The sequence below is a fragment of the Ictidomys tridecemlineatus genome, chromosome 5 (assembly GCF_052094955.1).
Source record: "Ictidomys tridecemlineatus isolate mIctTri1 chromosome 5, mIctTri1.hap1, whole genome shotgun sequence".
NCBI classification, from domain to species: Eukaryota; Metazoa; Chordata; class Mammalia; order Rodentia; family Sciuridae; genus Ictidomys; species Ictidomys tridecemlineatus.
Genome location: NC_135481.1, coordinates 170095786 through 170113585, shown reverse-complemented (window position 1 = coordinate 170113585; position 17800 = coordinate 170095786). Strand labels below are relative to the sequence as shown.

Genomic DNA, 17800 nt, shown 5'->3' with positions numbered 1-17800 from the left:
ACAACTTCTGCTTGACTATTTGTACTGTTTTGCAGTTCAGGTAATGAGCTGTTCTCTGAGAGGTGGAAAATAGATCTGGGGATCACAAGTTGACTTTTATCCATCTAGGAAGTCTAGTTCCCTTCCTCTGTTAAGAATTGCTTCACCCCAGCGACTCGGGAGACTGAGGCAGGAAGATCCCAAGTTCAAAGCCAGCCTAAGCAACATCGAGGTGCTAAGCAACTCAATGAGACCCTGTCTCTAAATAAAATACAAAATAGGGCTGGGGATGTGGCTCAATGGTTGAGTGCCCCTGGGTTCAATCCCAGGTACCAAAAAATAAAATAAAATAAAAGAATCGCTTTGCTAATTTAACCAGTTTCTTTCCAGATAAACTTTCAGCAACATACTTTTTCCAGGTGAGTGGCAGTTTTATAATATGGATACAAGTGAACTGGTGCTATGAATTTGACAGCAAATTGTTCTAAATCTGGGCACATACTTCTAGAAGTTTGCTTACTATTTCTCTGCCTGGGATCATTTTTCCCTGGCCATAGAGTCATGACTTTTCAAAGGCCAAGGAGGGGTGCAGGGAGATTGTGGCTTCTGGAGGTGGCCCTCATAGTGAATAAAGGACTGATATATAAGTATCATACTAGCTTCCAGGGCTACCATAGGAAAGTACCACCAACTGCTTACAGCAACAGAAACATTTTCCCTCGCAGTTCCGGAGGCCAGAAGTCCACATCAGGCATTAGCAGGGACGTGCCCCCTCTGGAGTTTATAGAGGAGGATACTTCCTTCCCTTTTCCTAGCAGCTTCTGATGGTCCCAGTCATTGCCTGGCTGGTGGAGGTATAACTCTAATCTCTGGGTCCTCTTCCTATGTCATCTCATTTTTTCTCCGTGAGTCTCTGTTGCTTCACATGGCACTCTTTTGATAGAAGTATACCAGTCATTTTGGTTAAGGGTCCATCCTACTCCAATATGATCTCATCTCTGCTAATTATATCTGCCATGATCCTATTTCCAAATAGGGTCATATTTTGAAGTTCTGGGGGGTGGGACTTGAACATGTCTTTTACTGGGTCCGGGTTCAACCTATAACAAGACAGTCTAGCCACCATCTCCCTCTGGTGGAGTGACTCTGAAGCACATACTCTTCACTGCCTTCTGAGATTCCCTAGTGGGTTGGGCCCAGGTGATGCCACAGGGACCTTCTCCATTATCCTGCTCCATCTTTTACTGGCTGCCTTTACCCTCCTGTTTGCAGCCTTCTGGTGACCTTACTGGTATTTCCTGGGAAAACCTCCCTCATAAACTGCTTATCCTCAAATTCTTATCTGAGGATTTGCAACTGGAGGATCTTGATCTAAGAAACCATCCAAAGTTGAGGCAGGTATCTTAACAAATAATAAAGCCACAGTTGCAAGATATCAGAGTTTGTCTATCAAAACATGTAAGATACTAAAATGTAAGTTACCAAGAAATGCTTAACTTGTGCCCAAACACAGAGCTCAGTAAGACTCTGCCTTGGGCTGAGGTTGTGGCTTAGTGGCAGAGCGCTTGTCTTGCATGTGTGAGGCCCCTGGGTTTGATCTTTAGCACCACATAAAAATAAATATATTGTGTCCATATACAACTAAAAAAATATTAAAAAAATACTCTGCCTTTTTCCCAATTGCATCCCAGTGGAAAACAAAATCATTTCCTAAGTAAACAGCATTTAAGGGGCCCAAGATGGATAGGAGTTGATCTCACTAGAAGAGAGAAAGCAAAACACTGCAGTGCACCAAATGCCAGCCTAGCAAGTCACACACACACACACACACACACACACACACACACACACACACATGCATTATGTATTGCTTAGTGACAGGGACATGTTCTGAGAAATGAGTCCTCAGGTGATTTCTTTATGTGACCATCATAAAATGCACTTGTACAACTAGGGGATATAGCCAAATACATATCTAGACTATGTGGGGTGTGTGTGTGTGTGTCTAAAATAGCATATGCTCTAAAGGCCATGATGAAGAGAACAATATGAGATTACATTGAGCACAGAGAAAAGGATGCAATCAAAAGACATAGTAAACTTGGGGGAGGGAGGAGGGAAGGGAAAAAAGAAGGGAAAGAGATGCAGTCACCTGTTATTTTAGAGTTTTTAAAAAATCGAGTATTTCAATTGTCATGGCCTCTATATGCTATCAACAGATGGGGAAGACTGCAGGAGGGACTAGCTTGGGAAGGAAGAGGTGGGGAGCTCAGTTTTGGATATGTTAAGTTTCAGATGAGAAATAAAACATGTGGAAGATGAGTTGGGCATGTAGGGCTGGCTGAGGGAAAGGGCCTGTGCTGAAGACAACCTGGGACTCACTGTCCTGGAGATGGCATTTGAAGCTTTAAAACTGGGTGAGGTCCTTCACATTATATAAATGTCAAGGATGACCTCTGTGAGGTGACTCCTAGACTGCTTATTGCTTCATTGCAGGGCCAGACTGGTTAGTTCACCTATGCCAAATACAAATTTTATATATTTTAGACACAGTGGAAGCAATCTTATTTAGCCATTTAGGGTCTGCTAGTCCCCTTCCTCCCCCTTGCCAACACACACAGCAGACTAAGCCCAACAAAGGTCAACCAATGACAGCCATTGATAGGACAGAGCCTTGTGGTTTAAGAACCCAAGTTGCTTCCCAAGAATCCTGCTCAGCAACATCACCAAGATGAGCTGCCTCTTTCAGGTCCCCTCTCCCTGGGGTAGAGGTAGGGGTGCCTTGGCTTCCTTCCTCCCTTTCTGAGTAGTAACCCTGGTGGTAAGGCCTCGGGTCAGACTCATCCTCTCTTCCCCATACAAACCTGTTAAGAATGTTAGTTACCCAGTGAAGCATGTGTGCTACTGCCACCTTATGGTCACATCTTTCTTTGATCGGCTCCCAAATCATCATTATCCTAGGGAACCAGTATAGTAGAAGGAAGAAAGGTGCAAGGTTGAGCTCAGAGCACACCAGAAATGAGAAGGAAGCAGTGAAAGAAATCAGGATGGGAGGAAGCTGGGAGACAGTAGGGTCCTCCAAGTGAGCAGACTGGCAAAGGGAATGCTGGGTGGGCTGGTGATATGGCTCAGTTGGTACAGTGCTTGCCTCACATGCACAAGGTCCTGGGTTTAATCCTCAGCACCACAAAAAAGAGGAATGGGATGCTGCTGACAGACTTAAGAGGTCTAAGAAACTCTGGATTTCCTTTTATATCTTTGCTGCCTACTCCAGACTGTCTGTGGTTTCATTCAAAACACAATGCCTATAAATGAAATTTTAATGGAACACTCTGCTTTCACACCGTGACACAGCTGAATAATTGTGATTAAACCCCAAAATATTTAGAGACCCTTTTTAGTTTGTTGATCCCTGAAAAGCTATGAGAGGGATTATGTCAGAGTAAGTTTGTGAACCACTGAATTAAGTCATTTATACTCACAAAGAAATAAGTTACATTTGAGAAAAAAAATAACAAGTTCATTTTTGTTGTTGCTGGGGAGGAGTTAGGTTATCTCCCAGGGCAGGAACATGTACAGGCAGGGCCTTGGTAGCTGAGACCTGACCCATCCCTCTGAGAACTGAGAGCCCATGCCAAGGGGTTAGGGAAGGAAATGGGACTTGGAAACTGGTCCAAGTAGAACACTGTTTTAACAGTGACCAGAGGAGACAACGCTACTGAATCTCATCTATACAGTTTTGTCTTCTCGATAAACTTGACTGGTTGTATACAGATAGGTGAAAAATCTGATTGATATTCAGTGAGGTGTGCTCTCTACCAAGACAGACCATGCATCACAATTGACTGGAAGCTATCAATATGGCACCATGACTGCATCATTAATGACAGTTACACAGATCATAGTAGGAAACACTTTTATTCTTTAAAAACAACTGTTTTAAGAAAAAGGAATCAAAATTGTACTTGTTGGTAATCACACTGGCCATTATCAGAATAGCACATGCTGTTAGGAAAAAATTTTTCTCTGTGATTCCTCATTGGATGATAATCATCTATACTATGACAATGTGAACAATACACAAGAGCATGTTCTAGTAAGCAAGACTGATTCTCAAATGGATAAGAGCTGTGGCTTGCTCAGAACACTTTTATTTGCTGCAACAGATGATTAAATAATTTGATTATAATTTTTCAGAGTTTATAAAGGTTAACCACCTAGTCCTGGCAGAGCTTTTCAGACCAGTATTTAATAATCACCAGAAAAAGGCACTTTTAAAAAACATTTGACAAAGAGCAACATCAACGCAATGAGAACTGGTCTAAGTCCTGCACAAAATTTTATCATATTTCAAATAAATAATATGTTCTCTGTCTTTGTGTGTATTAATATAGGCAGTACATTCTCTGTGTGTATATATGTGTATATACCAACACCTATACACCCATATACATGTGTGCATGTGTGTATATATGTATATACAATCATCTATACATACATATATATACGTGTGTGCACAAGTGTGCATATATACACGCATGCATGTGGTATATCATTAAGTCTCTGGGGAAAACAATTGTTTCTTTAATTAAATAAAAATTCTAGTCACTTTATTTCAAACAGGGAATAAAAGGATTGGCAAATTAACACCAAAAAAGTACCTACTAAACCTTTCTAATGTTACCCCGCCCCCCGCCAAAAAAAAAAAAGACAGTAAAATGAATACTTCGAACTTTCTCAGGTTGACAACTATTAGAATAATAAAACCTAGCATTTAAAAAATAGGGAACAGAGTGGATATTTTTGGTACTATAAATCTCATATACTCACACATTCATATTGCTTATGTTAAAGAGAATGGAATAAACAGCGGAAATTTCTTCCACAAATTCCTTCCCTTCAGTACCCATCAAGTTTTAGTTATATTGTGTTATTCCACTTAGCTTAAAATGCAAACAAGGTCTTGTATAAATACGTTTTCAGTATTCTGAAATTCTCAAGATATTTGCCGAGTATTTAGAATTACTCAGAGGATTTTTGTTAAATAAACAAAATTGTCTCATTAATCCACTACTGCATACTTGAGTTGTAGTTTGGACAGAGTAAACACATCTGTGTCAGGAGTGGACAAAGGCTATTCCTTCTTCCCAGAAGGCGTAACAGCCATGTTCTTATTCTCAGAATATGAAAAAGAACAGTTAACTGCAGAATGCCTGAGAACAAAAATCAAAGCCACTTGAAGAATTAAGAGCCAGATTCTGGGCATTTCTGCCTTTTAGCTGCTGGTTCTTCAGTCTTGTGTGATTCTAAAGTGCTTGCGCTGGACTTGAGGCTGGTGTCTGCTCGAAGATTGTCCAAGACAACAGTGAAGCCTGACAGAAGGTACCCCCCGCCTCCACTCATCAGCAGCTTGGGATGACTTCGATCTGGCAAAACCTAATCAAAACAAAAAACAGACATTCGCATTTTCCCAAGATGATAAAGTACATGCCAATGACACATTTATTAAGAATCATTAACAGATTCTCTTGAAGATTTAAATGGGTGAATTTCTAGAGTTCATTCCTCCACATGTCAGTGTAGAAATTGGGCAAATTGTTTGTGCAATATTCTGGGTCTATGTGCTACTTTCCTCTTGGTTTTAGGAAGCTTCATAGCCAACATGGCACCTGGGTTTATGGAAAAGTGGCTACTAGATGCACACTCAGAACTCCCTTCCCTGCTGCCCTGTTAACTGACAAGAACTCTTCTCTCCTGTTACCCTTAATTAAATAAGACAACTTCCATAAAGGGTAAGGTCACTCTGGGCTCAACAACATCCCTACTACAGTATGACAAGATGCCAAGCAGTAGAACAGGGTGTGGTAGTATGGAAGAGCCCCCAGCCATTTTCCCCAGATGAGGGAACTGGCTTTGAGGCATCCAGGCAGCAGAAAGCTGCAGAAATCAGTTGCTGCTGCTTTGGGATCCACTACAGTAACCATACTGAGGGAGATCATGGCCTGCTCTCAGTGGTAACTGAGCAGAGATACCAAGAATAGACCTTTCTGCCCAACACAGTACAATCTTTGTTCCTGAGGTCCTCAATAGCTGGGCTGAAACTTTCTCAGAACAGCACTGCAGGCTCTTCCTCCCCTGTTCTCCTTCTTCCACCCTTCCACTTTAAAGACACCAACCGGCACCTAATCCTGTTCCGTCTCACCTTACCTCTTTTTTTTTTTTGGTGGTGGTAGTGATGGGGACCCAGCATTGAACTCAGGGGCACTCAACCATGTCGCCAGCCCTATTTTGTATTTTATTTAGAGACAGGGTCTCAATGAGTTGCTTAGTGCCTTGCTTTTTGCGGAGGCAGGCTTTGAACTTGGGATTCTCCTGCCTCTGCCTCCAGAGCCACTGGGATTACAGGCATTTGCCACTGCACTCAGCTCTTTTTATCTTTCAAAGGCATTTTCCCAATAAATCTTATACTCGATTTCCATCTCAGCATATGTTTTTCAGAAAACCTAACTTGACATAGACTCCACCTGCAAATCCTAAAAACATGCTGTGAAGATATTCTAGCAGAGAGAGAGAGAGAGAGAGGGCCTCCCTCATTCACCTGAGGATTTTGCTATTATCAATTTGTCCCCTCTACAGAGATGTCAAGGTCTTGGGGAAATAAGAACTACAACTGTTTGTACTTTAGAGGCTTCTGGGCTGGAGTAATGAACCTTGAAATGAAAAGAGAGTCAAGAAAGGTACAGGGCCCTTTCTCTGAGTCACAAGAAGAAAACATATCCATTGCAATAGTCAGAAATATTTCTACTTAACCACTTCCAGTACTACTGTAAGGAGCCAGCAACTCTGGAGAGCAGCTCCTCAGACAGACTGTAAGAACATGTACCTGATAATTTCTGAGCCAGGTTTCAGACAGCCTGAGGTTGATGACTCCTCCCCTCTCACGAAGTTTTGTGTAGCATTCCAACAAAGGCTGAAGGCAAAAACAGAGTTCTGTTAAGAAATACTTCCTGTGCTGCAGTTTGAGAATCAAAATTCAGATGTAAGAATGCTTGTCCACCTTGTTCCAGTATTACCTCTTTATACTGACAGTAGACCACAAATGGCCTTGAAGGGGCCACAAAGTCCAACAAAGACAGCAGCAATGGAGTGGGATGGAAACGGCTGGCTACAATTAAACTGCAAGGAAAATGTTAGACAAATTATTTCCCTAATACTCTAAAGTGAAATTTATTTAAAATAAATTTATTTATTTCACATAAGAAAGATTTAAATATGACATTCTAGAAATTCAAAACAATAAAATCATGAGCTATTTATTTCTAGGAAACACAAACTGGGTTATAGTTCTCAAATTTTTTTCTGGCAACAAGTCCAACACCAGATATACTGGTTCTGTAGATACTTAAATATAACTCTCCTTGTCAGGAGATTTTCACTAGATCTTGCCATTAGCCAGTAACACAGCTATTTAAATGTCCCACCCCTGCACCCAGTGGGACCACACAGCTTTGTCTGATGCACTGTCACTGGAGAACACTCAGATTTCTTCTGAAACAGACTAGCAACATCAATTTCCCACTTCTGCCAGATCCAGCCTTTCTTAAAAAATAGATAGAGAATCCTTATCTCAGTTCCCACTAGAATCAGAACAGACAGGCAGAAAGAGAGTGCTGATCCATTTGAAGCAGAGCCCACGAGCACCAAAGAAGTACCCTGCATTCTTTATTAACACACCCATCTGCGTTCCTTTCACTCAGTAGAGCAGCAGCATCTAAGTGTCTCTTCCTCTGCTCTTCTTGTCTCCTTTGCTTTTCCTGAATCTTCAAGAAGAAAAAAAAGAAACCGAGGTATGGAGGTTATGCAGTCAGGTTTACAGAAATACTTTGGTTTATCAAACATTTCAATGGTATTTATCAACTCAGACTAAAGCAACAGAAGGAGGGTCTTTATAAAAATGATAAAAACCTATTATAAACCGGCACCAAGCAACTACACAATGTTTCTGAATCCTAGAGCTGCATTCCAAAGATTAAGTCATGTGTACGTGTGTGTGTACGTGTGTGTGTGCGCGTGCGCGCGCACATACACAGTCTCCAACTATTTTGATATTTATCAACTTGGGCAGGGATGTTCCATAGCCAAATCAAATCTCATTACTTAAGTTAATGAAGGCCCTGGGAATATTACAAGGGATATGACTCTTGACATTCTTACATAATCTTTTTTGCTTCTTCTATCTTTAGGCTCCTTATATTCTGGATCTTGAGGAACAACTTCCATTGATTCTTGTTCTGGGTGATTGCTCTCTGGGGCCTCTGCCATGCTGTCTTCATTGTCTGGTTTAGAAGCCTGCTTTTCCTCAAGTGCACCATTACTTTCTTCAACTGATGCACTGTCTTTTGGCTCTGCATATAACATCTCAGCAGAAAATGTTCCATTTAGGAGACTGTCCACTTTGTTGAGGGGGAATTCATAAAGACCACTGAGAAAAGATTTGGGAAATCCAAAACACGCTGTTGCTACCCGAACAGGTCCGTCTCCAGGGTAGAGCTGAATAATGGAGCCAAAACCTGAGCAAATAAAAGAAACAAACATCTGCACAATGGAGGCAATTCTAGACTACACAAACACGCAGAGAATATTCCACAATAGTAAGACTTTCCTACTCTGTTTAGAGGCTGAGGAATGATACAGCTCCTCTGGGTCTATTTGGAGCCTATGCCTATTTCAAGTGAAGAAAACATAATTCCAAAACAGATAAATAAGAAGACTTAAAGAAGCTACCCCCACTTGACGTTACCCTTAAAACCCTGGGATCATGGGTTGGGGTTGTGGCTCAGCGGTAGAGCACTTGCCTAGCATATGTTAGGCCCTGGGTTTGATCCTCAACACCACATAAAAATATATAAATAATATAAAGGTACTGTGTCCAACTACAATTAAAAAATATTAAACAAACAACCCCTGGGATCATGTGAATTTGTCTTTTACTCCAATCCTTAATCGGCATAATTTATATAACATTGTCTTCCACAGGGTCAGAGAACAGGCAAATCAAGTTGTATTGTATTCTTCCAGGAGACAATACTTCCCCAGTAGTTTTCCCACTCAATCCCTTCAATTTGGGTCAATAAAATGAGCACCAGCTATTTTACCGAAATCTGTCCTGAAGATCCTAGCCAGCCACAGGTCCCACACTCATCCCCCACTAATACTGAAGCTGAAAAGGACAACCATCAACAAGGGTACCAACACAATAGGATAGGTATACAGACCACAAAGGAAGGTCCCAGAACGGCAGTTATAAGAGTTCATGCCAAATCCCTTCATTAATCTTGAAGTAACTCAATCCAACTTTTAAATTTTTAATTTTTGGACTAGAGATTAAACCCAGGGGTGATTTACCACTAAGCTACATCCCCAGCCTTTTTTTTAACTTTTAATTTTTAGAGTGGGTCTTACTAAGTTGCTAAGGGCCTTGCTAAACTGCTGAGGCTGGCCTTGAACTTGCAATCCTTCTGTCTCAGCCTTCAGAGGGGCTGGGATTACAGGCATGTGCCACTACATAGAGTTTCCTCAACCCAGCTTTTTATCAGTTTACACTTTGGGGACTCTCTACTAATGCTACAGTACGATTTTACTGAACTTGCAAATGTTAAATCTTACCTCCCATTCGTTCCATCATTGCACCCAGCACCAAGCCTGAACATGTTTCCATTACAATCATTTTATTGCCAGCACGGATATTTCCCAATGTCAGCATCTGGGCTAGTGTATCATATCTCATATGGCTAAAGAAAAAAAGGATGATTCACTCACTTATTGCTAAGTAAAAGCCTCAAATTTTAATCATCATTTTCAAGTTTCACTTGCTTAATAAAAATTATGTTGATAAAGACTAGTGATTGCTTTGGAGGTGACAGTAAAAGGACTTACAATTTATGAAGTAGGAGGGCACTTTATGCAGGTGAGCAAGTTTTTCATTTTATTTAAAATCATGACTTTCTTAAAGATACATTTTCCCCCAATTATACTTTTGAAAGGAAACAAAGCGTACTTAATTTTTCCAGGTTCTCTTGCATAATACATAATTGAAAGAATACGGGTAGATGGCTTCAAAATAGTTATGACAGCTTCATATCTGGGGGAGTTAAAAACAGAAACCAAGTTTTTAACAAATGTTTAAAACATTTTATTTTTTAGTAATATATACTTTATAAATACAAAAAAAATCAAATATTTTCATCATTTCAAACTAAAACTACTTACTTCTTTTTCTTCTTTTTTATATATTTATCTTGAGCAAATTCTGTCTTGTCTCGGAATGTTGTACTATTTTCAATTAACTGCTGAACTATTTCCTATAAAAAAAGGAGTAAGCAGATTTCCTGAAACTTCACTTTCACAGAACAAATAACTTCAAGGGTTTCTTACCCCAGAATATATCCACAGGTCTGATTTTCCAGTCCCTCTTCCACAAAAGTCCAAATAGATCAACTCTGTAGTTCTATACTCTATTTAAAGTATTTTTAAAAAAATTCATTTAAACCAAGGTAAAGAAGAGAAATATACAATAAAGAGATAAAAAACACTGTCATTTCTAAGGGCACTGGCTGAAAACATTACTAAAAACAAATAAAGTTAAATCCTAATATGTATTGTTATTAAATTCTATAGCATTAATACTATTAGTAATATTATTCACTTATATTCTTGCACTTAAGAAACAAAATCTTGGGCTGGGTTGTAGCTCAGTGGTATAGTGCTTGCCTAGAATGTGTGAAGTACTGAGTTCAATCCCAGGAACCACATAAAAATAAAATAAAGGTATTATGTCCATCTACAAAAAAAAAAAAAAAAGAAAAAAGAAACAAAATCTTGATTATTGAATCGTATGTATATTACAACCTATTTCTAACAAAAGTATAACATTACTTTTTCCATTTTGCCTTTGGTAAAGACTGCTTTAAAAACTGAACCATTTCCTATATACCAAGCAAAGACAAAACTTTAAAAATCCTTTGAATATTACCTCTCCTTTAATGCCCTTGTCTTTCAAAGCTTTAATGTCATCTTGAGTAAGTTTCTGAGATTTCCCATCATCAATTATATTTCGATTATCAGTGCCAGCTTCTTTGGTCTCTAAGGAAAAGAAATTGCTCTATGATAATGACATTTATTATCGGAAATTATTTTATAATTTTTTTTTTCTCCAATTACCACATCTATCCCCTGGTCATTCCAGTGTGGCTTTCCAGTTCCTTTGCCCTCATTGCAGTCTACTCTCCTGTCATGCGGCGACTAATCCAATCTTTTAACTCATTTTCCTGTTTCCACTCTTACCCTCTTCCTATCCACATGGATTCCAAAGTGCCCTTTTTAAAAATAAAAACTGGTGCATCTATTTGGATGTTTAACAGCATAGAGTGGTTTCCCACAGCAATGAGAATGTGTTCCAAGAGTGACCTGCAAGGTCCTATCTGATGTGGACCCTGCCTCCCTTTCCTGGCCTCATCTCCTGACCCCTAAGCATCAGCTACATTGCTTTTCTTTCTGTTCCTTGAACATTCCAACCAAGGTCCCTCAGCAGAATTTTGAGACTTGTTGCTCCCCCTGCCTGGAAGGCTCTATGACAGATCTCCAAGTGGCTGTTTCTTGGTCATCCCAGACAAGGTTCATCTTGTCCAATCAGGCTCTAGTACACACCCCTGCTTTACTATTTTCACATGTACCATCATCAGTAATCATGTTATTTGCTTGTTTCCTTGATAATTTTGGTTATTCTCCACTGGTAAATACATTTTATAAGATACCATGTCTATAAATTGCTATAATAGGGCTAGGGTTGTAGCTCAGTGGTACAGTGCTTGCCTTGCATGTGTGAGGGGCTGGGTTCGATCCTCAGTACCACATACAAATAAGTAAATAAAATAAAGACATTGTGTTCATCTACAACTAAAAAATATTTTAAAAATAAATAAATAAAAAATAAAATAAATTGCTATTAAGTACCAAATAGGTGCTTAATAAAAATACAGATGTTAATTTTAAAGTATCTAATTGTTCTGGCTTAGAACTTTAACAGTATTTAAATTAACTTTTAGTAATTATTTAAATATATTTTACTGGAAATGTTTATTTAAATAAGCAAGAATTTATCTTCAGTTAATAATAGCTAAAATTATAGGACCTGACTATAGGCAAGGCACTGTTGGGATCTTCCTAAGAAGGCTATGTCACTAAACACACATCATAACCTAGGCATTAAACATATTTATGTCCCCACTTAATGAATTAGAATCACACAAATCAAATCATCTGCCCGAAGTTGCAAGTCAAGTAATAAAGCAGGCACTAAACCTAGCCACTTTATTCAAAGCCAGATCCTAATCTTCATCCTATCCATGACTCTGCACCAGTTTCTTAGCTTTTGGATACTGAAAAAGTTTTTTGCAACAAAACAGCAAGACTCATGGGATTAACTGCCTGGTTCAAGGTCAGGGAGTCAGTTAATAGTGGGCTAGAGCCAGAATCCAGGTTATTTCATTCCTGAAGGAAGTATTTGCTTCATTCCACCAAGACACAGTTCTAATTGGTGCACCTGAAGTAGGCTCTTCCTTCTTTTTCTTGAGCTGAAGACCTCCTCCACTAGTCACTTCAAATGTGGCTCCATAATTATGGCCAATCACGTTATCCAGGTAGAACCACTGTTTTTCAAAAGTTACTTTCCTGGGGGAAGAAAAAGCAATTAATTAACTGATTTCTTTTGTATTCAGTCAAGAAAAATCTGTTCATTCTAATTTATTTCAAAAGTGGTCTCCTCAAAGGATAATCAACAGCACAAACTGACAAACTTCAGGAAACAAGTTTGGGGCAGAGACATAAAATTAATAAAGAAGCCAGGAAAACACTGAATTTTGGAAAGAGGAAGCAAAGACAAAAGATGTTTCTCTTCTAGGGCATTATCTGAGCCCCTTTTGTACTGTCTACCAGGATGTCCAACCTCATAGGCTTTGCAGATTCCTGAATAATACACATGGTCACCAAGATTGCCAGGTCACTGGACATGCACTGTGACACCCCTCACAACTCACAAGTCTCAAAACAGAACAATCACTGAGATGACAAGGATTACAATCAAGACCAAGGAACTCCTTGGTCTTGGTCTACATAGCTACTTTACTGAAAAATTATCTAATACAAGCAAATCACATTTCAAATAAACATTATTGGCAATCTATAATTTCTATACATTTGGAAATGGAATCTAACACTGACAATGCTCTACTGTGACTGTGGACCAGGAAAGATTTTCTTATCACCCAGATTTGTATCTTACTGTTAGGAGGGGAAATCCCATAAAAACAAAAATCTTTCCTTTCAAAAGAAGAAAACTGATACCTGCTGCTGAACATCAACCAGAGATTAGGCAGTATGTTATGCTTTTTAATTCTCATACTAATCCTGGGACACAGCTCTCTCCAAAAGAGAAATCTGAGGCTTAGGGAAAAATGTTCTGTTCAAGATTGAGTTACAAGGTGCTAGAGCTAGGATACAAATTCAGGTCTGTCTGACCTCAAGGTCTAGTTAATTCCAATATATTAGACAATATTTTTCAGCAAAGGCCAAATGACCTTAGGAAGTACCATTGAGCTTCAGGGCCCAGCCCACATCCAAAAATTTCTGAATTTTGGGAGATGTAGTGCCTGTCCTATTTGTGCCCTCCTTCACTCCTTATCTTCCTTTGAGCTCCTGGAGTGTAACACAATGCATTCTGTATCACCTGGGTTCTCATCAAATGCTTCCCACCACTGCTAGTTCCCAGGTACATCACCTTCATTTTTTTGGTTCCTTATATCCTCCCACACCTTTATATGTGTACGTGTCCCATCTTCATTATATGTTACTTGACCAAATGAGGGAAATACGGCATGATCCCAAGTGATCCAGACAAGGCCAATTCTTATGTTTCGCTGGGTCCCCCCAAAACTAACACATACCAGATATTCAAAATATTTGTTGACACAACCCCCTGAGAAGTTGAAACTCAGCTCAGATATACATCCGCCACCCTCATCCTTCAAACACTTTAGTGCTAATGAACCAATGGATCTAAGCTTGGGTGAGTTATGCCCCAGTCTACTTGATATGCAAAGGCAGGGAGGGGTGTCACTTAAACTGATTGGTTTGACAGGCCAATACACCAGGTGGGAAGGGCATGTGTAGTCAGAGGGGATGTGGACACCCCATCTTCACTGGGAAGGAGTAGGGCTTGCCGTTCTCAGAGAGGCAGAACCACTTTTACCTAACCAGATGAGTGCAGCCACAAGTGAAAGATGATGGGAGTCTGGCCTGGGATGCAACTGAGCTCAGAGGGTCATTTTCTAATTAAAAATAGACATCATGGCTTTGTCAAGAGGGACCAAAAATAAGTGTTTCCAAATCAGGCCTAAAGAGAACCTATTAGAATTAAAGATGCTGCTATCTCCTTGGTTATGAAAAAGCTCCTGTTTAAAAGAGCACATAGTTAGAAGCACAACTATGCTTGAAAATTAAGGCACTTACAGGAATAGTATGAAAAAGAAAGTAAAAATGCTTCACCTGGATAGTTATTATACAGATGTGTAAATTGGGCTTAATCATCAAACTGTATACTTCAATTGTTATTCTTCAACGAAAAAGTTCAAGCAATTAGTATTGGAAAGCTCCAAAAATTATGCACTTGGAAGCAGGCACAATTTTTTCCCCTCTTTTAAAAATTTGTTCTTTTTAGATATACATAGAGTATATTATAACTTATTATACATACATGGAATATAACTTTAGAATAAAGCTAAATAATAAACCATTCTTGAGGTTCTACATGATATGGAGTTTCATTGGTAGTGGTGTGTTCATATATGAACACAGGAAAGTTGTTTCAGGTTCATTCCACTGTCTTTCCTATTCCTATCGCTCTCCCTTCCCTTCATTCCCCTTTGTCTAATTCACTGAACTTCTATTCTTTCCCTTCTACCCACTTGTTGTATATTAGCATCCTCATATCAGAGAGAACATTTGACCTTTGGTTTTTTGGGACTGGCTTATTTCACTTAGCATGATAGTGTCCAGATCCAGCCACTTACCAGCAAAAGTCATAAAGTCATTCTTGATGGCTGAGTAATATTCTATTGTGTATATATACCACATTTTCCATTCATCTGGTGAATGAAGGACACCTAGGTTGGTTCCGTAGTTTAGCTATTATGAACTGAACTGCTATAAACATCGACTAATTTTTAATGATACCTGCTTCACCTTAAATACTAGTTTGATGAAAACAGTAGTAAAATAATTTATGTGAAGTAAACATTTATCAGGAAATTCAAAATACTTAATCTAGCTTTTGGGTCTCCTGCCACTGCATTCAACCTGCACCTTACTTCTTTGTCAAGAGTTGATATAAGACTGAGGTTGTAGCTCAGTAGTACAGCACTTGCGTAGCATGTGTGAAGCCCTGGGTTTGACAACCAGCATTGCAACAAACAAAAAAGTAATATAATAACCTAGCTCAAAAAATAACTTGTACTTCTCAGTACAACCAAGCTATTAGAATTTAACAACCTCACCATTGTCATTGCCAGAGTTATCAAAATCCTACTTCACTAGTACTAACACAGAATATTAGGTAGCAGGTTCATAAATTCTGAGACCTTGAGTAAATTGCTTTTGAGCAATTCAACTTTTCTGGAATTTGAATACTTTGGTGTAAAAATGAAGCAAGCCCCATTGGACTCCATACACTACAGGAAGTTGTCTTCTTTCCTTATTCCACGTAGACAGGTTTTGCTGTTTGGGTAGAGAGAAAAGGCCGGCCAGCCAGAAAGCCAGGCTAGGTAGAAGAGGTCATTTTTTTTTTTGGCCGGGGTTGGGGGGTGAACTGATCCTGGCTGACGGATAAAAAGGAAGGAGACCTGTGAGGAAAAGGGGGGCAAGCAAGGAGGAGACTCTGAGAAGTAAGGATGAGAACTCAAATGAAAAGAGTGGGGGTCTGTAAGAACACAGAACAGATCCTAAGAACCTAAAGATAGAAACCCAGGAGGTGGGAAGCGGGGACGACGACGGTGGAGAGGGAAGCATTCAAACTGATCAATCAAGGACCAATAATGGGATTCTGGGGGAAGGGTCTCGGTGGCAAAACTGGAAAGGATGCCGAAGGTAGACCGCCGGGTATGGAATCGAGAAGGGGACTCTGTGGGAAGGTAGGGGGGACCTGGGAGAACCTGAGTGTCGAGATTGGATTAAAATCTCGGAGGAAAAGGCCACTGTGATAGGATCATTTGAGAAGAGGCAACGACTGCGGAGGATGGAGATCCAGTGAGTTAAGAATAGGATCCTGGAGGAAGGGGTTTTGGGAAGATCTGAAGGGAGGGAATATCTAGGTGTGGAGGGAGACCCCCAAGGCCAGCAACCTGACTTACTTTCTCCGCTGGACCTGCACTGCTTTCAACACATCTTCCCGTTTCAGCACCACAAAGTCGCCCTCGTGGATGCGGTTATCCCCGGGATGCGGGGGCTGTGGGCTCGGGTGTTCCCCTGAGCCCTCCATGACACTCAGCCGGTCTTGGTGTTCCGCCGCGTCCCTGCAGTCCCAAGCGCCACGGCCGCGGCCGCCAGCCTCAATCCCCACAACACCCCGGAATCAGGAGCCCTCCGACCGGCACCGCCCCCACGTGCTGTGCGCCGCTTCCGCTTTCCGGTTCGGTCCCTTGCTTCCGGGGGCTTCACGACTTCCGGCTGGCCGAACTCTGATTGGCCACTCTTCGCCCTTTCCTTCTTGTTTTGCCGCTACCTGGAACGGAATTGCGTCACGGAAGCGCCAAAAAAGAATTAGAGGGTGACTGGACAGTGTCTCGAGATGCTGTTGGGTCGCTTTTCTCCGGGGTTCTTTCCCGAGGTCGCAGTGGAAAAACTGAAGGTCCTGAGCTGCTGTCACTGAAGGGATCCGGCCCTGCGCAGGGACGTCAAAAAAGCTACGGCTGAAAAAACTCAAGACCTGAAGGGTCGTCTGAGGAGCTGGAGGCTTGGTGCTTTCCACCAAGGAGGGAGGGAGAATCAGGCCATTGGGATTAGCAGGTACCCCGGAGTTTTCTCCCATGCAAGTAAGAACAGCCTGAGATATAAATGAAGTATTTAACGACGCACAGCTGCCCTCTTAAGTTTGTGTTGGAATTATTACTATTCTCATATTTTCTCGTTTGAGAAGGGTATGGCACGTAGCGTTATCTGAAGGAGCACTTCAGCTTGGGAGTCTGAAGACAGTTTGTCTGCTGTACTGTCACCAAACAAGTTTGATCTTCATTCGTTTCCTTAATTTCTCTGAGCTTCAGTTTCTCAGTATATAATGTCTGGTTGATGATTAGAGACCTGTCGTGCCCTAGAATCGTGAACTTTTTAGTTATTAACTTATTTACTAACTAAGCCCTCTTTAAATAGGAATTTGTAAAGGTCTTTGTGATGAATTGCACTACAGTGTGTAGATATATTTTTATTTGTGTCAGTAGGATGTGGAATTTTGTAAGTAGAACAGTTTTTTTAAAGAACAGCTTTAGTTTTTGGAAAAAAATGTGCAGAAAATGGATATGATACTGTGGGACTGGAGTTATGATGATGTTTCCCTGGTATCTCATAGTTCAGAATTATGTAAACACAGCAAGCAGGCATCTTAGAGTTAATTACTTGTCTTATCTTTATTTCTGTCATGGAAGCTCCTTGAAAACTGTTACAGTATAGTACCTTATTCTTATTCCATGAGAACTTAATGTACTTAATAAAACATCTA

General features: G+C 40.3%; 2 protein-coding genes across 10 annotated transcripts in view; one reads left to right on the top strand and one right to left on the bottom strand.

Moving 5' to 3' along the window:
- Nucleotides 1-3881: 3881 nt before the first annotated feature.
- Trmt6 (tRNA methyltransferase 6 non-catalytic subunit) overlaps nucleotides 3882-17800 on the bottom strand; it is a 52241-nt gene continuing 38322 nt past the window's right edge. For 6 of the 8 annotated variants that reach the window (XM_078051433.1, XM_078051435.1, XM_078051436.1 and 3 more), the window contains 10 exons: nucleotides 12581-12708; nucleotides 11012-11121; nucleotides 10249-10340; nucleotides 10037-10120; nucleotides 9646-9770; nucleotides 8194-8549; nucleotides 7714-7799; nucleotides 7053-7155; nucleotides 6863-6949; nucleotides 3882-5415 (listed from right to left, as the gene is read on the bottom strand). In XM_078051433.1, the coding sequence (XP_077907559.1) occupies nucleotides 5224-5415; nucleotides 6863-6949; nucleotides 7053-7155; nucleotides 7714-7799; nucleotides 8194-8549; nucleotides 9646-9770; nucleotides 10037-10120; nucleotides 10249-10340; nucleotides 11012-11121; nucleotides 12581-12708 (1363 nt within the window). In that variant the 3' untranslated portion in view covers nucleotides 3882-5223. Of the gene's footprint in view, nucleotides 5416-6862; nucleotides 6950-7052; nucleotides 7156-7713; nucleotides 7800-8193; nucleotides 8550-9645; nucleotides 9771-9915; nucleotides 10121-10248; nucleotides 10341-11011; nucleotides 11122-12580; nucleotides 12709-16439; nucleotides 16732-17800 lie in introns of those variants that run through there. The other 2 variants (XM_005343109.5, XM_078051439.1) reach the window with 2 other exon arrangements.
- The window catches only part of Mcm8 (minichromosome maintenance 8 homologous recombination repair factor), a 35536-nt gene continuing 34488 nt past the window's right edge, over nucleotides 16753-17800 (top strand). The window contains exon 1 of one of the 2 annotated variants that reach the window (XM_021723175.3): nucleotides 16753-17120. The gene's annotated coding sequence lies outside the window, so the exon portion shown is untranslated. The remainder of the gene's footprint in view (nucleotides 17121-17800) is intronic. The other variant, XM_005320492.5, reaches the window with a different exon arrangement.